The sequence below is a fragment of the Bubalus bubalis genome, chromosome 2 (assembly GCF_019923935.1).
Source record: "Bubalus bubalis isolate 160015118507 breed Murrah chromosome 2, NDDB_SH_1, whole genome shotgun sequence".
Taxonomy (NCBI): Eukaryota; Metazoa; Chordata; class Mammalia; order Artiodactyla; family Bovidae; genus Bubalus; species Bubalus bubalis.
In genome coordinates, this window is record NC_059158.1 from 128,793,810 (window position 1) to 128,820,604 (window position 26,795).

A 26,795-nucleotide genomic window follows, 5' to 3' on the forward strand; every position below is an offset into this window, starting at 1 on the left:
TATTTGCCATGAAGTGATGAGACCAGATGCTATGAACTTAGTTTTCTGAATGTTGAGCTTTAAGCCAACTTTTTCACTCTTCACTTTCATGAAGAGGCTTTTGAGTTCCTCTTCACTTTCTGCCATAAGGGTGGTGTCATCTGCATATCTGAGGTTATTGATATTTCTCCTGGCAATCTTGATTCCAGCTTGTGCTTCTTCCAGCCCAGCGTTTCTCATGATGTACTCTGCATATAAGTTAAATAAGCAGGGTGACAATATACAGCCTTGATGTACTCCTTTTCTTATTTGGAACTAGTCTGTTGTCCCATGTCCAGTTCTAACTGTTGCCTCCTGACCTGCATACAGGTTTCTCAAGAGGCAGGTCAGGTGGTTTGGTATTCCCATCTCTTGAATTTTCCACAGTTTATTGTGATCCACAGAGTAAAAGACTTTGGCATAGTCAATAAAGCAGAAATAAATGTTTTTCTGGAACTCTCTTGCTTTTTCCATGATCCAGCAGATGTTGGCAATTTGATCTCTGGTTCCTCTGCCTTTTCTAAAACCAACTTGAACATCAGGAAGTTCACGGTTCACGTATTGCTGAAGCCTGGCTTGGAGAATTTTGAGCATTACTTTACTAGCATGTGAGATGAGTGCAATTGTGCAGTAGTTTGAGCATTCTTTGGCATTGTCTTTCTTTGGGATTGGAATGAAAACTGACCTTTTCCAGTCCTGTGGGCACTGCTGAGTTTTCCAAATTTGCTGGCATATTGAGTGCAGCACTTTTACAGCATCATCTTTCAGGATTTGAAATAGCTCAACTGGAATTCCATCACCTCCACTAGCTTTGTTCATAGTGATGCTTCCTGAGGCCCACTTGACTTCACATTCCAGGATGTCTGGCTCTAGGTGAGTGATCACTTATAATTGCCATACAACTTTGTGTAATTTTAGGATGTATGATATGTTGATTTTATACATTTATATATTACAGTATGATTACCATGCTTAGCTAACACCTCTGTATGTCATGTAGTTATTTTCTTTTTTTCTGGTGGGAACGATTAAGACCTAGTGTCTTGGCAACTTTGCAGTTTATAATACAGCATTGTTGACTAATTATTAAGCTGTGCATTAGATATCCAGAACTTATTTATCTGCTAATCACAAGTTTGTGCACTTAAACATCTATCCATTTTTCCAAAGCTGCAGTAATTAATACATTATGATATTGACATAAAAATAGACACATATGCCAGTAGAACAGAATAGAGAGCCCAGAAATAAGCTCTCACATAAAGGATCAATTGATATTTGACAAAGGAGCCAAGAATACTCAAGAGTAAAGGATAATCTCTTCAACAAATGGTGTGGGGAAAACTGGACAGGCAAATAATCAGACCCGTTATCTTATACTACTCAAAAATTAACCTGAAAAAGAGTAAAAGCTTCAACAGAAGGTCTGATGGCATAAAAACCTAGAAGAAAGCATAAGGAAGAAATCCCTTTGACATTCTGACAATGATTTTTTTTTACTCTGACAGCAGAAGCACAAGAAACAAAAGAAAAAATCAGCAAGTGGGACTACATCGGATTAAAGAGCTTCTGTACAGCACAAGAAATAGTCAACAAAATTAAAAAGCAATCTCAGAAATTAGAGAAAATATTTGCCAGCCATTTACTGGATAATAAACATTTAAAATGCATAATAACTTATTTTAGACTAACTAAGATCCTTAGTGAATTGAATAAGTTTCTGCCAGTTCAAAAAATCTTCAAATGCTGTCCTCTCTTAAGCAGACAATTTGTCTTCAGTAACTCAATACTTGTATTCCTTTAAGCAAGTTAGAAAGAGTGGCTCTGTTTCCCATCATGGGACTGAATACAGTAGAAGAAACAATAGAAAATGACCTGGGTAGCAAACCGTGGTATCAAGGGCAATGATTTTCTAGGTTTCTGGGTCTATGAGAAGTAAATGACATATTCTGTTGTAGACATTTCTGAAATGCAAGGAATGAAAATAAATCTAGAAACACATGAGGCTATTTCAGAGTGAAAAGGTAATTCAACAAGATAATAATCATTTATTATATATAGTAGCAGCTATATCACAAGGAGTCTGCTAGCTAACCTCCTTTGCAGGATGAGTTTCCCACCCCTAACTCTCTAAGGATTGAAGTCCCAGTCCTCATTTTAATGTCATAGAAAAGTTTGAATATAAAGATTTTTCACTCTTTTGCATGCCAGACAACCAGTTACAAGTCCATGTAAAACATGATACTGGATCATTATATCATCATGGATGGAAAGATTAATATAAATATACTGTTTACCAATGAGGAAACTTTAGAGATGTATATAACTTGTTCAAAGTCTTCCTACTAGAGTAGAACATAGACTTCATCAGATGGGTGGGTTTCTAAAGCCAGGCTGTCTCATGGTACCTTGAAGCCTTAAATGCATCTTTAGAGACTAGCAGTTAGGGTGGACACCATGTGGCAGAGGGATGGTGCTGGAGGCACATCAGCTGAGGTGCTGTTTGGAGCCTGGAGGATTTTATGATGCTCTGCCAATCATAGCTTTTAGCTGGTTTCCTCCTTGGTCTCTGCATGAAACTATTCCTGTTTGGTTTCCTTGTGTGAAAATCCAAGTTCACAGACTACCAGGGGGAAGCATTTTCCATTCTGGAACTTTTGAATCTGGTATGTTTTCCTCATGGATCTGCAGAGAGAAGGTCAAGCTTAGTGTGTTTCTCCTCTAGATGTTTGTGGATCTTCCTTTCTGGACTGGGAAACAACCTTCTTGAAGCAGGCTATCCTGAGAACCACAAGAGACCAGTCATATCTTCTCCTTGTTTTTAATGCTTTTGTTAATATCAGCATCAGACATCTGTGAGCTCCTGGATTTGGAGATGTCATATATCTTTTTCTAAGTGATACACACAGATCCCTATTAAATACCTAATTATTTAGTTAATAATAGAATTCCTCACACTGATCTCCTCTCTTAATCTTTACAACCATCCTCTACAGTTGGCACCATTGCTGCTTTTTAAAGTATAATTGACGAAGAAACTGAACTTCAGAAAAGTAATCATTTGACCAAGTATGGTTAGCCAATAAGTGTAGGGCTGACTTACAAATCTAGATTTTCTGAGGCCAAAATTTGCTCTCTGTCCATTGCCCACTGACTAAATTTACCATCTTGAATATTTAGCTCATGAGTCCAGTTTTATTTATAGTATATGTAGGTCCATGCATGGATCACCCTGCAGCTGCTACTGCTAAGTCACTTCAGTTGTGTCCGACTCTGTGCGACCCCATAGACGGCAGCCCACCAGGCTCCCCCGTCCCCGGGATTCTCCAGGCAAGAACACTGGAGTGGGTTGCCATTTCCTTCTCCAAAGCATGAAAGTGAAAAGTGAAAGTGAAGTCACTCAGTCGTATCCAACTCTTAGCGACCCCATGGACTGCAGCCTACCAGGCTCCTCCAGCCATGGATTTTCCAGGCAAGAGTACTAGAGTGGGGTGCCATTGCCTTCTCTGATGGATCACCCTCTGTCCCCCTAAAAGCCTATTCAAAATGAATGTTACTTGAGATCTTTCACCTATACCTTCCCTAGCTAAAACTACCTGTCCCTACTTTATTCCATGCATCAGGAACATCAGCCATCAAAGCTGACTCTCCTGAGTGGCACTGACCCCTGGCTTTTCATGTTTCATCAGGTTCAGGGCCTAATCTGCACAGCAACCCAGGAAGTGGGAGAAAAAATAGAAAGTGAGAAAAAGATAACATCCAGTTTTCTTCTTATTTTTAGTCTTTATGTTTCTATCACCCAGGAGAAAAATAATGAGATGACAAAGGCTGTCTTTGAAATGAAACCACCTAAGAGACCCTAGGTTTCGAGTAATCGTCTCTCTTCCTGTTGGTCAGACCGTGCTTGTGATGTGTGTTAAGTGAATTGAGGGGAGCTTTTGGAGCCCTTAGTTGTTCCTTTGTGTCTTCTGTCTATCGCATATATCAAAAAGTGCCAAGAGTTCAACTCTGAAAATTTCACTCTCTGGGTCCAGAAGGAGGGGGTTGCGATATTTGTGGCTTTGGGATAAAAGATTGTCTCTCTGATACCACTCTTTGTTCTCCCTCTTGCCAAAGATAGAGTAAGATTTTGGAAAAAAAATGAACTAATGAGTAAATGAATAAGCAGATTGTTTAATTAGTGTATGAACACTGGATGGACAAAGGTATGAAAATCAGTGTACATTTAGAAGGAAATCCAAATTTGTGTAATTTAGTGATGCTGTGAGGACCAATTTTGGAGTCAGACAGATTGGACACATTGAGACTGGGGACAAGTTTACTTTCTCTTTCCTTCTTATATCTGTATGTATATGGATACCTATAATATCTATGTTTGTTTCTATATTTATATTGATATCTGCCATGATTGTTATGAGTTCTGGTGATAATGTATGTAAAATATCTTAGAATGGAACAGTAACATGGCATCTCATTAGAGTTCCATTTCTTGTAAGTACCATGGACATTTCAAAATTGGCAGTTTTTATTTCTCCTTCTACAGTGTTGTATTATTGAATGACTACTTTGTTTATTTTATCGACATTTGTCTGTACTTGTACCAACATTTTTGAAATTTCTGATTCATTGTTTGTGTAACATTATTATTTTTACCAATATGAATAAAGCCTTATTTTTGCTTTCAAAACCAAAATCCAATAACCTTCTGATTTGTTTAGACTTTATAGAAAATGTCACTCAATTAAACATTGGAGATATGGGTTATCAGGGGGTTGGTTTAGGAAAAGAGTGTTAAGAAGAATCAGAATGTTTGAGCAGAGTTTAATTTTCTGCTGCAATAAATATTTCCTCATTTAGGAACTGTGAAGATCAAACTTTCTCTTCCTCCCTTTTCTAAAAATATATTGAAACTGAAGTTCAGGGCAATGAAGTTACTTATCCTAACTCATATACAGAGTTGAAACAGAGAAAGTAAGACCAGGGATACTGCTTGCCAGTTGTTTTTAATATTATTTTCTTTTTCATGACCAGCTGCCACCATCTTGCTTCTAAGTAGTGCTGGTTATATACTATAACTAGAAATATTTGTCACAGTGGCAGTGTATATGCTTACCATGCTCATCTAATAGATATGCTGTGGGTCATTCCTTTCCTTCCTAGACTCTGGTTTCCTCATTTGTGAAACTAAATGAGTGAGAGAGAGAGAGGACGGAAACCACATGATGTCTGGGCAAGGTTCTTTTTCATCTCTGAGCATCTATGAAGAGTAATGATGTTATTATGTGGGCAAGATTCTCAGATGACAAAAGCTTTTCAAGTCTTCCTATTTCCTCTTTCACTTTATTTGTGAGCAAGTTCGGAATTCAATTCTATGTCTGATTGCTGAAAATATTTCAGTCTATTATTCCAGAATGTCTGATGCATCCCCAAATGCCTTGTGACTTCATAACTTCTTTTCTTAAAACTGATGATAAAATTAAGCCCCTCCAAAAGGGAAGTTGACTTGCCCAAGCTTCTTGTTCATAGAATAGCTTTCAAGTCCAGATCTCCCAAGCTCTAAAAATAAAATTCTTCTCCTCTCTTCACCTTCCATTCTTACGGATAGAAGGCAAAGCATGTTCTCCTTCCCTGATCTTTAGGCCCTCATCTCCGCATGCTGTTTTAATGTAAAACTCTTAAAATATTTTTGGTAAGTAGAAGTATCATGGAGAATAAATAACAAGCTTCAGTTATGTGCCTTGCATGTATGTGTGTATTACACATGCCCATCCTTGTTATGATGTATATGTCACACACGCTTTCTGTGACTAGGTCTTCTTTTCAAAGTGGTGCTTATGGTTCCCTGAGAAAATGATCTATGCTAGTGCTTCTCTTGTGAGGAAGAGTGTGTATCACTATCTGGAAGTAGTGTCTTTGGAGTCAGACATCCTGGGTTCCAATTCTCACTTAGTCATTAACTAACTATATAATCTTAGAAAACCTGCCTAGTTTTCCTTATTCACTTTTCCCTCATTTTTAACATGGCAGGACCAACTCCCTCTGATTTAGATGATGTCAGTTTTATTTATTTATTAATTGGAAACGTTTAACATTTTATTTTTGTTCATTTAATTACCGACAGGTTGTACATTTGATAATTTGTCAGTGATCTATATTCTTCTATGTATGTCATCACCATGATAGTTATCTTTGAGCATATTTAGTTACATTCTACTTCTGATCACAAAATATCTCATTTCTAAGTTCTTCCCCTTCCAAATTGTCCTTCCCACAACTGATGAATTCATTTCCTTTTATTCCTGTTCTGTTGTCTGTTTCTATTTTTGTTTTATGACTTTTCATAAATCATGTCCATTTTCAATGAGATAATGGACATTAAGCATAGAACTTGTGGAGTAAGGGCTTCACAAATTTAGCTGTTAAGACAATTAACCCCCACACTACCTCTGGGTGGAACTCTAGGAGAAAAAATTCTCGGGTTAAATTCTTATGAGTAGAACACTCAAGTGGCAATTAATTGATGCACCTGCAGCCACCAAACATCACACTGCTCACACAATCCTGTTTCACTTTTCCAGCTTTTTGGAGGCCTTTAAGCATGATCATCTTTTCACCTTGCTTGGGTTATGTTTTCTGGGCAGAGGACAAGATCTGGACGTTGATGCAGCACAACAACACAGAATTGACCCATGTGCAAGGTGCCAACCCTGAGAAGCCCTACTCCATGACCTTGGACTACGGAGGCAGCCTGGAGCAGCTGGAAGCAGTGATCGATGGCTCCGAGCACTGTGAGCAGGAGGTAGCCTACCACTGCAAGAGGTCTCGCCTGCTCAACACACCAGGTAAGAAACACCCCTCCTGGGCCCTTTTGCATGTGCCACACAGGGGGACCACAGTGTGACACATGGGCCCCCAACCCTGGAATATCAAGGAGAGAAAGGTTTGCCAACCAGGGGGCTGCACCTACATGGTTCCCTATACATGAGAAAAATGCCACCAGGAGAGACACTTGATGGGCTGGTTCTTTCTCTGGTGCCCAGGCCGTGACCTCAAGGGGGTTCTGTAGCCTCTCAAGTTTTTCTCCTCATCTTCAAAAAAGGGACAGTAACAACACCCATTTTGCAATACTGGTGAGAATGGAAATTTTCTTGAGAGCAATGACTCTTGAACTAGATTTAGAAAGTGTGAAGGAGGAAATGGTTTTTCCGGCAGATTAGAAAGCATCAAGGATTTCAGCTCATTCACCAAACTGCAGTGAGTTATATTTGGGGAAAGGATGCATAATGGGGCAGTATTAGGCAATGAGCTCAGTGGGCAGGCTGGCACATCCTGTGTGTTTACAGTACTCATGTTATCTGAAAAGTGCAGGCCTGAATTGAAATGACTCTTTTTTTTTTTTAAAGGGTATACTACTTTATTAACATTTAATTTTCACCAACAGTTCAAGTACATGCTAGCTTTATGTTCAGATTTTTGAAATGAAGATAAAAAGGAAAATAGCTCTAAGGGTGCAATGTATTGAACACTGCACACTATATTCAACACCCAGACAATCCAGGGGATTTAATGGTACACTTAGGAGCACAAGTATAGGGACAAGCCCTAGAATTGAAGGGAAAACCTACCATTCGGGACTGAACAGAGGTCCTTGGTTGCTAACAGAATCTCCCCTCGACTCTAGAATTGACACAAATCAAGGGAGTCTGTCAGTATGCAAAAACAACTGAATTCAGGGCAAACAGTAACATGATAGATTGGCCAGAGTCAGTTTGGATTGTGAAGGCCAGCCTGAAGCAAGCAGAGTTGGTTGGAGGCTGTAAATGCTACAGCTGAAATCCAGGATTAGTAAAAGAGAGCAGACATCTTCTAAAAGTTGCTGATTTCTGCACGAATTCCTAAGATGTTTTCCTAAACAAGGAGAAATGACTTTAAAAAAATAAAGGTTGCTTTAAAAATTATGTTAACTTTATTTATATATTGATTGTTCTTCTGTATTTTCTAGATCAAATGGTTGATAAAGGGTTGCAAAAGACAATTCTAGGATTGCTTACCATAATTCAAAAGGGTTTGCAAAATGTCAAGAGGGCTTGGTCAAAGTTGATGCATGCCTTGGGGGTCTGTTATTTTTGTGAATGTCAGTTCATCATTTGTGACAGGAAAAAAAAAAAGCCCAAGTATAACAGGGATATGGAATATCCAAGAAAGGGTGTCAGAATCTTTAGCCTTAAGGAATTTATGTTCCTTGAAAGTGAGGAATTTTGAAAGGCTTCAGGAAATTAGACAATGAAATGTCAAAGAAGAAGAAGTGCTAGAAACCTAACTAAATACAACTACCCATCACCTCACTGATCTAGAGTCTTTAGGGAAAAAGTTGTTCTACATAAGTGAATTTTCTAGGTAACTGTCAGTTACCCCTTTAAGCACCCAAACTGTTTTTAAAGAATTTTTAACTATTTGAAATGAAAATGTTTCTCAAATGGATTACATGCTCCCTTGCCTTCTTAAGCAGAGAATTCTGAATGTGAAATGTAACCTTTTCTTGATTACTTGGGATCATCATTGTGAAAATCAGTTATTTTAGTCTTCATGGACTCAGCCATGCTCGCAGGGTCGATTAGATCAGAGGCCCTGCTGGGTGTCCCTTTTTACCAGTATCCTCAGAGAGTCAATATTTGTATGTGTTCAGATTCCCTGTCTCCTGACTGTCAAACTTGCATGTCACTCTCAGCACTCTTTGCAGTGTCTGTGTCTAGAAAACCATGCTACCCTTTTCTAATTGTGTTGCTTCTAGTTTCCTAACATTGGTTTGGTGGAACTTTAGGGAAAATGGAATTATGTTCATTCTGACTATGGGATTTCCTTTATTCATTTATTTTTAATTGGAGTATAATTGCTTTGCAATGTTGTGTTAGTTTTTGCTATAAAACAAAATGAATCAGCCATAAGTATGTGTGTGTGTGTATGTGTGTGTGTGCATGTATATGTGTTATCGCCCTTCTCTCTGGGACTTTCCTCCCATCCCCCATACCATCCATATTTGTTTTTCTTTTTCTGATTTACTTCACTCTGTATGACAGACTTATCACTACAAATGACCCAATTTGTTCCTTTTCATGGCTGAGTAATATTCCATTGTACATATGTACCACGTCTTCTTTATCCACTCATCTGTCAATGGACATTTAGGTTGCGTCCATGCCTTGGCTGTTGTAAACAGTGCTACTATGAACATTGGTATAGATGTGTCTTTTTAAATTATGTTTTGGGGTTCCTTTAGTATATGCATCCTGTGATATCAGCTTGACTTTACCATTGTCTTGTATATGCTTCTCTTTTTAAATCAAAGTATAGTAGATTTATAAATTGGGTTGGTTTCAGGTGTACAGCAAAATGATTCAGTTATATATGTGTGTGTGTATATATATATATTTCCCCTTGTAGGTTATTAAAATATTGAGTACAGTTCCCTGTGCTATACTGTACATAGCTAAATAAGACCTTTGTACTATAGGCCCTTGTTGTTTATCTATTTTATATATGGTAGTACGTATCTTTTAATCCAAAACTCCAAATTTATTACTCCCTCTCGATAACCATAAGTTTGTTTCTATGTCTGTGAGTCTGTTTCTATTTTGTAAATAAGTTCATTTGTATCATATTTTAGATTCCACATATAAGTGATATCATATGGTATTTGTCTTTCTCTGACTTATTTCACTCAGTATGACACTCTCTATGTTCCATTCATGTTGCTACAATGGAATTATTTCATTCTTTTTAAAGGCTAAGTAATATTCCATCATATATATATATATATATATATATATATATATATATATATAACACCATATCTTTTTTATCCATTCATTTGTCAGTGGACATTTAGGTTGCTTCCGTATCTTGGTTATTGTGAATAGCATGTGCTTTTTGTCTAGTTCAACTGTTATAAATTCCCTGAGCACATTCTAGAGAGAGGGTATGACCTAATTACCTTCTAAAGTCCCCACCTCATTATGCCATCAAATTGGGGGTTAGGATTTCAACATTTGGATTTTGGAGGGACACACACATTTAGTCCACAACAGGCACACACCTACAGGGATATTTACCTAATTTCTCTAACCATTACAAAAATCCCTTCCCCTGGTGAGAGACAGGGAGAGCAGAGGAGGGACTAGAGATCATCATCTCCTCCCCAACCTACTCTCTAGAAGAGCTGAGGAAGGGTTCCCCTTATCTACTGAAGTCAGGGCCCCCCACTGAAACTGTTTTAGTTACTGTATGTGTTACACACACAACATACACATATCTTTCTGTATCAGTAAATATGATTTTATAGCATTATTTTTTAATAAGTCTTCCATTATATGGATGTATCACAATGGACAGACAGAACAGATCTAGTTTTGACATTTAGATTTTTCCTTCTTTTTCATTATTATACACGCTGCAAAAAATTTTTTGCACACAGATATAATATCTTTAGGATAAGTTCCTTGAGGTGCGGTTACCAAGTCAAAGTGTGTACATATTTTGAAGACTTTTGCCATCTTGCCATCTGCAGTGGGTCACAGTTAGAGCAATTTATACTCCAAACATCACCGTGAGGCCTCAGGTGCCCATCTCCCAGCACTAGGTATTAACACCTCACTTCAACTTTGGCAATCTGATAAGTGCAGAGGAGGATCAAAGACAATTTTAAATATTTTTGGTTAATTAAAAAATATGTAGTCTGATTCCCATAGCTTATTGGAAGGAGATAACTACAGGCACTCAGGATTAGTAGAAGAAATACGATATTGTACATTTTGGCTACAGTGGACTCAGATCAATAAGAGAAGAATGTGAAGGATGCCTTCTTGCTATAGATCCTCCTCCAGACTATACACAATAGATAATAAAGGGAGGAAATGAAAGACAGCAAGAGGAGAAAAATAAGTAACTTTCTAAATGGCTGCCAGTGACTGTTTCTCATATTTGAAGATGTCTTCAAGCATGATCTGTAATCCAAACAACAGTTCTACTCAGGAAGGGTTGTTATCCTACCTGGCATTTTAGGAAATAGAACCTCAGAGAGGGTAGGATGCTTGATCAGTGCCACACAGTTGGCAAGGGACAGACCTGCACCCTGCTCTGCCTCAGGGCAAAGCAAAGACTAGATAACTAATAAGGATTGCTGTATAGCACAGGCCTATGTAGTACTCTGCAATGGCTTATATGGGAAAGAATCTGAAAAAGAGTTGATATACATAACTGATAACTTTGCTGCATACCTGAAACTAACACAGCATTGTAAATAAATTAGATGCCAATCAAAATTAAAGGAGAAAGTGAGGATATGATCTCTGATAGTCATGCAAAACTCAAAGAACCAAAAGTTATAAGGATGTCAGGTCATCAGGGAATACGTGAGTTTGTATGACTTTCCTTATTTTGTAAGAAAATGTAGATGGAGAGACGAGTCAGCTGCCAGAGTCATGTATATTAAGGCTGTGGGATTGTCAAGGTGGCTTGAAGAGGGCAATTCCTGGGCAACTTCACAGGTTGGCAGTGTCCTTGCTCACATGCTGCAGCCTCTAGGGCCCACACACCCCTCCATATGGCTCTGTGTATCCCAAACATTGTCACCAAAGTCTCCTCTGTCTCTTGTCTGCTCTTGCCTCTGGCTCTGGTTCTGTTTTTCTAGCGGCAATGGAAGCAGAAAGAGGAGAAAGACAAGCAGGATAAGGTCAGGCTTGGATCAGCACTGTGTCTTTTTCATTTAGTTAGTGACTGAACCATGACACTGTCATTTTCTGACAGTTTCCTCTGATATTGTCCCCCAGAGCTGCTGATAAGTGCCAGCCAGTGAAATGTGTCATCTGTCTCTTTAACTGAAAGTTTATACTAGAAACTCTGCAATGGACAAGAATTCCAAGCCACTAGGGTCCATGGGAAAAGTGTCTGTGTTATTCCCACACATCTTTGTAGTTATATCTGCTTGCTACTTCTTACCCTGAGCTTGATGCAGGGCTGAGACTCTGTGCTACAGAGAAGTTTCCAAGACAGCATTACTCAGTCAGCCAGTTCTCAGCAGTGCCCTGCCACAGGGTTAGGAGGTGGCCATTTGTGCCCAGGGACAAGGGCTGTGCTGGCTGAGCTCAGGCGTTTTCTCAAGGTCAGCACTTCCATAGGAATTTTGCCTGAGGCCAGATCTGAAGGTATCATGTGATAAGCATATGAAATGAAAAAGGATCCTGTTCTGGATGCACACAGGGAATAGAAGAAAAAGTTATTGAGAAAGCACTTTAATCACATGACCAATTTGCTCCATAACCCACAGTCCATCAGCCTAGAAGGAGGACAAGATTGAGAGGGGCATAGGAAGGAGACCTCCTGGGGTGGCCAGGCCCCTGCAGGCAATGGGGACTGAGAGTCCTATCTGTCCCCCACCTTTTCTTTTAATCATCTCCATGGTGTCTAGAATCCTCACCTTGAATTCACTCATCACAGTCTAAGTATCTAGGTGGTATGTGTGTTTTTGCACTTAGCACTCTGTGTACTGAAATCCTGTTTGGGAATACCTTTCCCAATAAAGCTATGAGCTTACTAAGGCAGAGATAAGAAGTCAGTCATGATACCCATAAAATCATTGGACATTCAGACCCCATTACTTTGAAATCTAATATCTATAGGACAGCTTGACCTCAAGCAAATCAGTCTTGCAAACAAGTCTGTGGTGAGAATTGTTTAAGTTCCTCAGAAGAACTAATGATGGGGTGCCTGATAGCACCTCAGAACCCCTACTTCTCTCCCAGAAATAGGTTCTTATTCATTTATTCATGCAGACATGTCATGAGGGGTTTCCACCTGAAGTCAATTGTTATGGCTAGTAATGTTCCCATGACTTTGAAGGTAATAAAATCCTACTTTCCTTACACTACTTTAAATTCTCAAATTTCCCTTAATTAATGATATTTTAGTGAACATACAGCTAGCTAGCCATATATATAACACATAATATATACTTTAGACCATATATATATATTACTATATACATACATACACACTATATGCTGTGCTTAGTTGCTCAATTGACTCTTTGTGACCCCATGGACTGTAGCCTACCAGGCTCCTCTGTCCATGGGGATTCTCCAGGCAAGAATACTGGAGTGGGTTGCCATGCCCTTCTCCAGGATATACACACTATAATATGTATTAAAAATATGCATTATTTATATTCTATTTGCTGCTGCTGTTTAGTCATTAAATCATGTCCAACTCTTTGTAACCCCATGGAATGTAACCCATCAGGCTCCTCTGTCCATGGGATTTCCCAGGAAGAATACTGGACTGGGTTGCCATTTCCTTCTCTAGAGATTTTCCCTACCGAGGGATTGAACCTGTGTCTCCTACTTGACAGGTGGATTCATTACCACCTAGTCACCTAGGAAGCCCTATATATGTTCATTATATAATCTTTATATGTCAAAATAGATCTGTAAATGCACTTGTGTATAGAAACCCTCGTGACCATCTGCAATATTCAACTTTCAGTGTGTACAAAGCTAACATTTAGGTTTAGAACTAAGTAAGGAATGATGAGGCCAAAAAATCAAATTACTGAGATGAAAGAAATAGCACTACAAGGTGCGCTGGTGTTTGCTAAACTGAAAGCTCTTTGTCCCCGATATCTGTACCAAACAAGATCATTAACAGATGATGACAATGTATTTTCTTTTAAGTAATCTTTATTGATTGATTATCCATTATACACCACATACTTTTCTGGCCAGTGGGAATTAAACAGTGAAAAAGCCAGTATTTCTGCCCTCATGATTATAATAGGGATAACAGAAACAAACCAAAGACACTTGTGCACATTTGCACACAAAATACAGGGGTAGAACTGATCCCATAGCACATGGTCTTTTCATTACACCAGGCTGTCAACCATACCATTAAAAACAACTTTTGTCATAGGAGCAATATAATCAAAACCACAAAACTATACCGTAACATCTGCAAGACAAAATACCAGAGCAGTAATTGAAATCTCTTTAATAAAAAACTATTTCTACTTTATGTACAGCAAGAATCTAATCTATAAAGAAACTCATGGTCCCTGTATTGCATACTCTTTGATATCACCACTGCTGGCGATGATATTGACTCTTGGCTACTGAGCTCCTTCTGTGCACCAGGTATTTTGAACGTTATTTCATTTAATGCTCTCAATGGTCTTTTGAAGTTGGTATTATTTTCAGTTTTATTGATGGACGGGGAAGCTCTAAGAAACTATGAGGGTCATGCAAAGTCTTCTAGCCACTAAGTGTTAGATACCATTTCAAATACATGTCTCTCTAGCTTTCACTTCCATCTAAATTCCAAAATAACACCCAGAAAACATAAAAACATTTCAAAGAGGAAGGGAAGATAATCATATAAAAATACAAGTATCCAAATAAATGTTTTATCTTATGTTCTGGTTATCAACTGTTATGTAACAAACCACCATAAAACTTAGTGGTTTAAACAATAGTAATTTTTAAAAATTGAAATATTGTTGATTACAATATCCTGATAGTTTTAGGTGTATAGCAAAATGATTCTGCTATACAGATATTCATTCTTTTCGGAATCTTTTCCCATATAGGTTATTATGAAATATTGAATGTAGTTCCATGTGCTAAGCAGTAAGTCCTTGTTGTTTATCTATTTTATATATAGTAGTGTGTATCTGTTCATCCCAAACTCCTAATTTATCCCTCCCCTGCTTCCATTTGGTAACCATACATTTGTTCTCTATGTTTGTGGGTCTATTTCTGTTTTGTAAATAAATTCATTTGTAGCTTTTTTTTTCAGATTTCACATATAAGCAATATCATATGATATTTGTCTGTCTTTGTCTGATTTACCTCACTTAGTGTGGTAATCTCTAGGTTTATCCATGTTGCTACAAATGGCATTATGTCATTCTTTTTTATGGCTGACTGGTTTTTCATTGTATATATACCAGATATTCTTTATCCATTTATCTGTTAAATAACACTTAGATTGCTTCCATAGCTTGTCTATTATAAAATAATGATGCCATGAGCATTGAGGTGCATGTGTTTTTTCGAATGATAGTTATTTCCAGACATATGCCCAGGAGTGGGATTATAGGATCATTTTTGCTTAGTTGTTAAGTTGTGTTAAACTCTTTGTGACCCCATGGACTGTAGCCCACTGATCTCCTCTGTGCATGGGGATTCTCCAGGCAGAAATACTGAGTTGATTGTGATGCCCTCCTCCAGGGGATCTTCCCAACCCAGGGATCAAACCCAGAATCCCACAGGTGGATTCTTTACCATCTGAGCCAACAGAGAAGTCCATGAATACTGGAGTAGATAGCCTATCCCTTCTCCAGGGGATCTTCCCAACCCAGGAATCGAACCGGGGTCTCCTGCATTGCAGGCAAATTCTTTACCAGCTGAGCTATCAGGGAAGCCCCTGCAGGATCATATGATAACTCTATTTTTAGTTTTTAAGGAATCTACAAACTGTTCCCTACAGTGACTGGTTCCTTTTTTCCCCACACTCTCTCTAGCATTTATTATTTGTTGACTTTTTGATGATGGCCATCCTGATTGGTGTGAGGTGATACCTCATGGTAGTTCTGATTTGCAATTTTAAATAATTACTGATGTTGAGCATTTTTTCACATGCCTGTTGGCCATCTGTATGTCTTCTTTGGAGACATGTCTATTTAGATCTTCGGCCTATTTTTTTTAATTGGCTTGTTTATTTAATATTGACTTTTATGAGTCATTTGCATAGTTTTGAAATTAATTTCTTGTTGGTGGCATCATTTGAGGATGTTTTCTCCATTCATTTTGCCCATGAATCTGAAGCTGGGACAGGGTCCGGCAGCATGTAGTGTCTCTGCTCCGTTCCACATTACCTGGTGCTAGGACTGGGGCTCACTCCATCAGTTGGTGCTGGCTCTGGGCTGGGACCTTAATTGAATATACATTCTTTCTCTGTTGTGGCGTGGCTTTCTCATAATACAATGGGTAGTTTTCAGGGACCAACATCCCAATAAGCAGAGTAAATCAGGTGAAAGCTATATTGCATTTTATTTGCTAGTATTACAAGTCAAACAGTATTAATTTTGCAACTTTGTAAATATTAGAAGGCAGTCACTCAGGCTAGTCATTGTGCAAAGGGAGGCAAATGTTATTGCGTCTTGTAATAGGGTTAGTGTAGCAGCAGCAGCAGCAGCAGCAGGCACATGTTTAAAAGTAAAATGCATGTTTACTATGTCTTCAAAATTTTGTATAGTCAACTGGCTTAAGGAAGTCCAGCAAATGCATGGGAGAAGCAGGAGTCAAACACAGCTCAGTGCAGGTTCTTTCACTCTGATATCCTGCCAGCCAATGATCGATCAATTCTAATTCAGCCTGGAAATATGTCTGACTCTCCATGTGTCCCTTTTAGGAACTTTTGTCTCCCCTAATGTAATACAGCTAAAATAGGTTTATAAGAGTTTGCCACAGGTCTTAAAAAAATATAAAAATATCATCACATTAATCAAGTCAGTGCATTTTAGTCACTGCAAGTCTGTGTGCTAAAGCCACCTTACTAAATCTTCTAATAACTTAGTCATTGTATTTCACTAAGGACATAAAGTCAAAATTAAAGGTGGGTAGATTTTACAAAGAAGACATACACTTTAATGAAAGAAGAAATATGGGTGTATCTAAGGGAAATAAAACTACTACATAAATTCAAAACATGATTTGAATGTGGCTGCAAGTGAATTTCCATTCAGACTATTAGTCATTAAACAGTCAATACAGATAACCCGTGTCACAACATGTGGACCCTGTATTCAGTTAAGTTTTTATTTTTCTTCTCACACCATTAAAGATCACATTCACTTAGTTTGCCTCAAATGTATTTACAGGAAGAAGGATCCTGTTTTCTAATCTGAAGATGTAGTACAGTGGCAGCAACCCCAAATGACCTTACATTTTGGAATCATGAAACTAGGTCTTCAATTCTGCTAATAAGTCTTCTACTTATTAGTTGGGAGATCTTGGGCAAGTTACATAGGTTTTGTAAGATTCAGTTCCCTTGACTATAATTGTAATAAGTTTATGTTGGAAGTTGCATAGATATTAAGATACTGCTGTTGTTTTAGTAACTGTTTTATCCCTTTTTCCAAAGAGCAAGGGGAATATTAGCTCCCTTGGCTTCCAGGAGGGGGTCTCAGAATCCCACGATATACCTGGTGAAATAGTTCAATTAGGGGATTTGTCTCCTGTTGGCTTGTAGACAAACTAATTTTCTAAACTATATTTTACTTATTGTACATGTGATATTTACCTATCCAAGAGCATTGTTGACTTTTGAAGTTGTAGCTATGTCCTCTCTTCTACCAACCCCTCAAATCCACTCACCTGTCTACCTTTCTCAAATTTAATAAATGGTACTACGAAAGTGAAGTCAAGTGGGCCTTAGAAAGCATCACTATGAACAAAGCTAGTAGAGGTGGTGGAATTCCAGTTGAGCTATTTCAAATCCTGAAAGATGATGCTGTAAAAGTGCTGCACTCAACATGCCAGCAAATTTAAAAAACTCAGCAGTGGCCACAGGACTGGAAAAGGTCAGTTTTAATTCCAATCCCAAAGAAAGGCAATGCCAAAGAATGTTCAAACTACCGCACAATTGCAGTCATCTCACACGCTAGTAAAGTAATGCTTAAAATTCTCCAAGCCAGGCTTCAGCAATACGTGAACTGTGAACTTCCAGATATTCAAGCTGGTTTTAGAAAAGGCAGAGGAACCAGAAATCAAATTGCCAACATCTGCTAGATCATCGAAAAAGCAAGAGAGTTCAGAAAAACATCTATTTCTGCTTTATTGACCATGCCAAAGCCTTTGACTGTGTGGATCACAATAAACTGTGGAAAATTCTGAAAGAGATGGGAATACCAGACTACCTGACCTGCCTCTTGAGAAACCTATATGCAGGTCAGGAAGCAACAGTTAGAACTGGACATGGAACAACAGACTGGTTCCAAATAGGAAAAGGAGTTTGTCAAACCTGTATATTGCCTGCTTATTTAACTTATATGCAGAGTACATCATGAGAAACCCTGGGCTGGAAGAAGCACAAGCTGGAATCAAGATTGCAGGGAGAAATATCAATAACCTCAGATATGCAGATGACACCACCCTTATGGCAGAAAGTGAAAAGGAACTAAAAAGCCTCTTGATGAAAGTGAAAGAGGAGAGTGAAAAAGTTGCCTTAAAGCTCAACATTCAGAAAACTAAGATCATGGCATCTGGTCCCATCACTTCCTGGGAAATAGATGGGGAAACAGTGTCAGACTTAATTTTTGGGGGCTCCAAAATCACTGCAGATGGTGATTGCAGCCATGAAATTAAAAGACACTTACTCCTTGGAAGGAAAGTTATGGCCAACCTAGATAGCATATTCAAAAGCAGAGACATTACTTTGCTAACAAAGGTCCATCTAGTCAAGGCTATGGTTTTTCCAGTGGTCATGTATGGATGTGAGAGTTGGACTGTGAAGAAAGCTGAGCGCCGAAGAATTGATGCTTTTGAACTGTGGTGTTGGAGAAGACTCTTGAGAGTCCCATGGACTGCAAGGAGATCCAACCAGTCCATTCTAAAGGAGATCAGTCCTGGGTGTTCTTTGGAAGGACTGATGATGAAGCTGAAACTCTAGTACTTTGGCCACCTCACGCGAATAGTTGACTCATTGGAAAAGACTCTGATGCTGGGAGGGTTTGGGGACAGGAGGAGAAGAGGATGACAGAGGATGAGATGGCTGGATGGCATCACCGACTTGATGGACATGAGTTTGAGTGAACTCCAGGAGTTGGTGATGGACAGGGAGGCCTGGTGTGCTGTGATTCATGGGGTCACAAAGAGTCGGACACGACTGAGCGACCTAACTGAACTGAACTGAACCATCTATCTAGCTTCTTAAAGGCACAACCTAGAACTCATCCCTCCCCACTACCTCTGTTTCCCCTTTGGGACCCCAACCAGTACTCACACTCATCCATCACAGCTGACTCTGCTCCAGCCTGTGCTTTCTGATTCCACTGTTACTCCCTGAATGTAAACCATCATCTCCAGACCAAACAAGTGCATCTAATTCCTGCTTCCTCTCCTACCCCACCCTGTACCCCCAACTTCCTGGTCTTTAGATTTCTTGCTACATAGCCAAAGGGATGATCTTTCCAGAACAAGATTGAACAACTGAAATTCAAACTCTTTTCAGTGCCCTTGAGATAGAGCCCAGACTCTTCACAGTGGCTAACAGAGCTCTGCCAGCTGAGACACTTACCCAGCTCCTGTTCACCCATCTGTCCATTAAATTTCACTCTGTTTCCCTTTATTCTGTTTCTTGCCAAACTTGCCCCCGCCACCTCTTAATAGTGGGGTTCTAGCTATTTTCAATATTCAGAGGCTTCATTCCTCTTCTCGCTTAACTTAAATTTGACATATACTAAAGTATCCATCCCCTTGTTCTTTTCATTTTACCTTATTTCCAAATTCTGCATAGAAGTTATTACTTCCTGATATTTTCTTCCAATTTGTTTGTCTACTGTCTACCTCTGTCAGGAGAATGGGAACTTCATGAAAAAGGGAACTTCTTTGTCTCATTTACCTTTTTAACCTCAGAATGCTGAGAAATGGCACCCAATAAACATTTAGTATATAGTAGTTGAAAGAAAAGAAAATTCTTCCCCAACTAATAAAAAGTATTGCTAGTAGTCATATTACATCAGGAGACACACAGTGAAACACATGCATTTGACTAAGTCTGTTTCAGGGACTCTTATAAGTAGAAAGAAGCTTCATAAAATAGGAAGGGCTGGGCTGTGTGTTGGGAGCTGCTGTCCTGTTCTGATTCCACCATAGACTCTCTGTGACTTCGAGAAAGTTACTTACATTTTACAGGCATCAATTCTTCCATCTTTAATCCTCTCAGGTTTTATGTGATGCTCTCCAAGTGTCCTTTCTGCCCTGACAATTCTATACTAACCAACATAAAGTGAGTTAAAATGGATGTCACAGCTTATTATTTTCTTATCACAGGGAGTAAGAAGAGTTGATAAAACAAATAAATCAAGAAAATAGAGAGAGAAGGACTTTTCTGAGACTGTTAAGGCCATGAAATATGATAACTTATTTATATATTAATAGGAGATGATATTTTTGGCATCTTCACGCACCTGATCTATTCAGAATGTGCTTTCCATATGGTAATAGTGATGTGCAGAGAAGGTAGGAAACTTTCCCAAGGTCATAACAAGTCAAGAATAGCAAACACATTAACTTATTTTTTTAGAAAAAAAATTTTGAAGTATGGTTAATTTACAATGTTGTGTTAATTTCTACTGTACTGCAAAGTGATTCAGTTATACATATAAATATAGGCATTGTTTTTGTGTATTTTCCATTAAGGTTTATTACAGGATATTGACTGTAGCACCCTGTGCTATACAATAGGACCTTGTTTATCCATTCTCTGTATAATAGTCTGTACCTACTAATCCCAAACTCCCAGTCTGTCCTTTTCCATGTCCCTTTCTCCTTGACAATCACATGTGAGACTGTTTCTGTTTTGTAGATGGGTTCCTTTGTGTCATATTTAGACTCCATATACGTGATATCATATGGTATTTGTCTTTCTCCTTCTGACTAATTTAACTTAGTATGTTAATCTCAAGGTCCTTCCACATTACTGCAAATGACATTATTTCAAAAACATTAACTTCATAGAATATTTATGTGTCAATTACATAATTTACTTTATAACATATTTGGTGGTGATAAGGTAGACATGAGAATACAATTATACCAGCTGCACAGATGAAGCCCATCAGTCTATACTATAATGGCATCTCATAGCTTGTTACCAGGGGTTCAGAGCTAAGCATGTATTTCCTTCCTGCCTGGAGTCCTCATGATAACGGTGCCAGAGAAAAGCAGCAGAGTCCATTGAGGAGCCTAGGGCATGGTATCATTTGGCTCTGTCCATGCCCCTGGTCCACTGCAGATCAGCCATGAGACCTTAGGTAAGGTCCTTAACATCTCTAAGCTTCAGCTTCCTCATCAAAAAGAATGAAGTTGATAAAAGTAGCATTAATTGCACCCATATCATTGGAATATCATTGGAAGGATAAACATGGTTGGACACCTGTAGCCTTCATAATTTAAGTTTTCAATTTACCTAAGTTCTTTTAAATGACAGAGGTATTTTTATATTTATAATTTTCACTGTCCTCTCATTTTTGCTAAAAGGTAAGGGTGAGCGCATTATGGTGTTTTTACTTCTGTGCACTTTCCTTCATACATGTGTTTGTGTGTGTGTGTGTGTGTGTGTGTGTATGTGTAGGGTCTGATGAAAAATGCCAACTATATTCTAGGTGTTGTGGAGATTGTTAAGCTATAAGTTTAGTTTGGCACATTGGAGATATTTTAGATTTTGAAGCAAAAAATAACTGAACCCCACTGCTCTTGTACTTCTTTGCTGAGTAGCAATGCTGCTAAGTCACTTCAGTCATGTCCGACTCTGTGCGACCCCATAGACGGCAGCCCACCAGCCTCCCCCATCCCTGGGATTCTCCAGGCAAGAATACTGGAGTGAGTTGCCATTTCCTTCTCCAATACATGAAAGTGAAAAGTGAAAGTGAAGTCGTGTGCGACTCTTAGCAACCCCATGGATTGCAGCCTACCAGGCTCCTCTGTCCATGGGATTTTCCAGGTGAGAGTACTGGAGTGGGTTGCCAGTTCCTTCTCCCTGAGTAGCAATGATCAGGTCATATAATCTGAGTTGCTGAGTTGCACTTTTTCTTATCCGCAAAACAGGTGACATGTTAACCTAACTTGGAGTATGTTATTATTCTAGTCCTATAAATGAAGAAATGGAAACTCAGTGATAAAGAATCCACTTGCCAATAGGAACCGCAGGAAACATGGATTTGATCCTTGGGTCGGGAAGATCCCCTGGAGGAGGGCATGGCAACCCATGTCAGTGTTCTTGCCTGGAGAATCCCATGGACAGAGGAGCCTGGTGGGCTGCAGTCCATAGGGTGACAGAGTTGGGTGTGACTGAGCATGCATGCAAACAAAATACCTTAGATCATATCAGAAGAAACTGAATCCAAGGAGATTTAACTTCAAAGCCCATGACTAGTAGAAGTCAGACACAGACGTCAAGAAGGGAAGAAGGAAAAACAAGTTTGAGATCCTGAGTCCAGATACCTTGTTCGGTGTGATAGTTCTACCAAATAAGGAGAGATATGATTACTGAAGAAGCCATGTTTATATATGATAGATATAGCTGGTCACAAAAAGTCATATTTATATACATATAAAACACAGCCTTTCCTATGTATACCTCCTTACAATATGTGTGTAAATACACACATATACATTATATGATGTGTATATATATATAATGTGTATGTGAATTTTATGTGTATACCTATATATATATTTTTTCTTTTCAGATTCATAATAATCCCTATGTAGTAACTATTTAAAACTAGAAGAAAGGGAAAAGAAAAGACAATATTCAGCATAACTTTTGAATCTAATACGTGGTATGTGTCAGGTTTTTAGCACAGATGAATTGTAAAAGTGAAAGTGCAAGTTGCTCAGTCGTGTCTGACTCTTTGTGACCCCATGGACTATATAGTCTACGGAATTCTCCAGGCCAGAATACTGGAGTGGGTAGCTTTTCCCTCCTCCAGGGGATCTTCCCAAGCCAGGGATCGAAACCAGGTCTCCTTCATTGCAAGCTGATTCTTTACCAGCTGAGCCACAAGGAAGATGAATTGTAAAACCACCTCGTTTAATTCTTACAGTGGCTTGTGTGCTGTGCTTTGTCACTCAGTCATGTCTGATTCTTTGCGACCCCATGGGCTGTAACCTGCCAGCCTCCTCTGCCCATGGGGATTCTCCAGGCAAGAATACTGGAGTGGGTTGCCATGCCCTCCTCCAGGGGATCTTCCCAACCCAGGGACTGAACACTGTCTTGAGGTATAGGTTATTACTAATAAAACAAACCGAGGTTCAAAGATGTTAAGTAAAGAACCATGTGACTCTACCCATATCTGTAGAAATGCATGTGAATCTTAAAATCTGCCTAAATTCAGCTTTATGGACAAGCAAAAACAAACTTTGCTTGAGTCTGCCAGGTCATCAACTACCCAGATGCCAGTTATACAACATTCTCTTGAACTGAATCAAGTCAAGATGGGATTTTGCCTAGTAAACTGTATTATATAGACACAGTCAGAAGTCATTCCAAAATCTATCTGGATAATCATTTCATAAGATGCTCCCAAGAATAGAAAACTAATTCTCTCTGTGAACACATCACTGACAGGGAAAAGAAGTCAGATAAGGAGAAAATCAGAAATGAAGTTGCTGACACTTTAACAATCCATCTGTATATTCAGCAAAAATTTTGGATTAAGTTTAGAAAAGATAAGATGTCACAATATTGGCATAGTTGCAGATTCCACCTTGGGAGGATTAGGAAAAAAGAGGAAGTAAGAAGGGTGGAAGAAAGGAAGAAATAAGGAAGGAAGGAAGAGAGGGAAAGAAAACCTTTTGGATAACTGTCTATGAATTAAGGTCCTATATTTTGTCTCATTTAGCATCTTGAGTGAAGATAAAGACATTCTCAACATGGAAGCATGATAGGAAACTAAGCCCCTGTGATCCTCTCAAGGCCCTCAAGTTTAAAAACAACAGTCCAATTATACAATGTATGCAACTATTCAAAACTGTACTATTGCATAAGGAATTTTCTAGGAAGAGGTGGAGATATGTGGTATTTGGATCCTGAGTTTGTCATTTGTTGGCCAAGAGTCATAAAGGACATACATTTCCCAAGTGGCAAAATTGAAATAAAATTTTCTTCTCCAAGTGAGACTTTTCCAACTCTGTGAATACTTCAAGGATAACTACCAAGTCTTTTTCATTTCTGTATCCTTCTAGAACCTGGTACAAAGTAGGTGTTCACAAAATCTTTCTTATATGTAAAAATCATAAGAATATGGTCTAAAACGACTTTTAGTTTATATTAATACATTAGTTTATAATCCTATGTCATACAGGATAGGTAAATTATGTTGCCATAACAAGCTGCTGCTGCTGCTAAGTCACTTCAGTTGTGTCCGACTCTGTGTGATCCCATAGATGGCAGCCCACTAGGCTCCCCTGTCTCTGGGATTCTCCAGGCAAGAACACTGGAGTGGGTTTCCATTTCCTTCTCCAAGAAGGAAAAATAAAAAGGCAAAAGGAAAAAAGGAAGGAAAAGTTACAACATCTCAAAGTCTTAAAACAATGTTCCATTTTTCAAATAGATAATCATCATGCATTGGCTGGGAAGGAGTTCTGCTGTGTGTTCTCCTTCAAGGAGCCAAAATTATAGAGTAGTTTGTCTCTCAATTGTCACCTTGAAAGATGAAGAGAGGGCTCTGGAATCCCTCAAACCTGCTACAACCTGGAAGTGACATATTTCCCAGAAGGAAGTATGGAGGAGAGGAAATATCTCATTTTTCCTCTAAGCTTCTGAGTTCTTGGCAGAGACCCCTGTAATAAGGTAGATTAACAAAAGGAAAACAAACAGAAGTTTACTAAAATGTATAACTCTTATCTTGATGGGAGATACCCAAGGAAAAATGAGTAACTCAAAGAGATGGCTTAGAACTCCAGCTCATGCAGCATCTTCAACAAACAATAAACTTGTGACAAAAGGGCAGTTGTTTTAGGCTTCCAACAGGAAAGATAGAAGCCAGTTATTAATATTTGATATGTAGATTCCTCTGGAGGCCATCTCCAGGTTGACAGACTCTAAAGTTGTCTCCAGGTGATTAACTTCCTGGTAGAGAGGAGAAATGGACACTTTGGAAAACATGTACTGCTTTTAGGCAGAGAGAGGAGGATAGAGAACTCCCTTTTCTCTGTTTATTCTCCATTGTCTTCAGCTCAAAATGATCCATAGGCCAAATGGTGTATTTTGGAGAGGCATAGTCTCCTATCCTTCAAATTCTCCTTATCAAATACCTAATCCTACTATATGCATGGAAAATGAAGAAAACAACAATAACAAATGTAACCTTAATGTTCATAACACAGGGGAAAATAGGAAAAAACAAACAGGAAAAACAGTCATACCCAAAGAAGAACTGGAATAAAAGCACGTTTGCCATGTTGCTTTATCCTTCTCATCCTATAAAGTGTATTATTTTGTTTATTTTTTTAAATTGTGGGCACAGCAAAGAAAAACATACCAGACCTCTAAACTCTGATGAGCTATTTTAAACCTGTGAATCTAAATTTATACATTTTCACATATGTATGAATATCTGTAGCCTGAATTTTAATTTTAGCTGAAAATACTTGATTAATATCAAAATTAGCTTTTGTATTTAGTTACTACTAGAGTTTTGATTACTCTTGCCTGGAAAATCCCATGGACGGAGGAGCCTGGTAGGCTGCAGTCCATGGGGTTGCTAAGAGTTGGACACGACTGAGCGACTTCACTTTCACTTTTCACTTTCATGCATTGGAGGAGGAAATGGCAACCCACTCCAGTGTTCTTGCCTGGAGAATCCCAGGGACGGGGGAGCCTGGTGGGCTGCTGTCTATGGGGTCACACAGAGTCGGACAGGACCGAAGCAACTTAGCAGTACCAGCAGAGTTTTCATGTTAGTTTATGCTAATATCAACTTTACTTGGAAAACCTGTATCTAGAAAGTATTATTTTATTCCTTTTTTTTTTTTTTTTGAAAATCAAAGCAAGTTTTCCAAATTAATTTTGCAATTAGTCACAAAGCCCGAGTATGCATGGGGACAAAACTGTTTCTATAGGCACATGTTGGCATGTAGATAAAAAATCATGATATAGTTTTCCATTCATGCAATGTCCCATCTAGTGCTGCTTTTATGAATCTATTGCCTCTGAAATACTGACCATATGTTTGTGTTTGTATGTAAGTATGAAACAGCACACCACAGTGCAGTGCTGGCATATTTTCCCTCATGCTCTGAATGCTGACCCACTTCAATCTGGCACGTGTAGAGCCGGCAAAGCAGACAGTGCTACTCTTAGCAGTGATGGCTGGCACGCCATTACTGCAAGTGCCCAAGGAGGTGAGTATGCCATTGGCCAATTTGCACTGAGTGCGCCCCAGTAGCTTGGGTTATTTGCCCTCTTTTGTGGCTTCTTCTGCAGCTTCATATTTTATGTTTGTGAAAGTTTTGATCCTTCAAGACTCAAAGATGTTTAGGTGCTGGTACATGGACTAAAGCAAAGAACCAAAGGAAGACACTTACTCTGGATTATTAAAAAAACACTTTATGGCAGCTAGATGTGCTGTCTGAAAAAAAATAATAGGGCATATGAAAATGACTAGGCAGTTAGATTGGTAGAAATCCTTTGATATTATAAAGGATTTTAAGCATCTGGCAGTTGGAGAAGTTTTAACCAATAAATGAAAAAAGAAAGCTAAAGAAAAATACTGCCTGGGGTGGTTTATGCTGCAGGCAATTTGAATGCATCTCTATAGGGTCTGCTAAGAGAACTACAGTTCTTTTTTTTTTTTTTTTTTTTTTTTTTTTTTTAATTTTATTTTATTTTTAAACTTTACATAACTGTATTAGATTTGCCAAATATCAAAATGAATCCGCCACAGGTATACATGTGTTCCCCATCCTGAACCCTCCTCCCCCCTCCCTCCCCATTCCATC

At 38.7% G+C, this 26,795-nt stretch overlaps 1 protein-coding gene across 2 annotated transcripts in view; it reads left to right on the forward strand.

The window, feature by feature from the left end:
• Positions 1 to 26,795, forward strand: part of CNTNAP5 (contactin associated protein family member 5) — a 1,053,040-nt gene that overhangs the window by 732,539 nt on the left and 293,706 nt on the right. For both annotated transcript variants that reach the window (XM_025277585.3, XM_044936563.2), the window contains exon 13: positions 6,660 to 6,860. In XM_025277585.3, the coding sequence (XP_025133370.2) occupies positions 6,660 to 6,860 (201 nt within the window). The remainder of the gene's footprint in view (positions 1 to 6,659; positions 6,861 to 26,795) is intronic.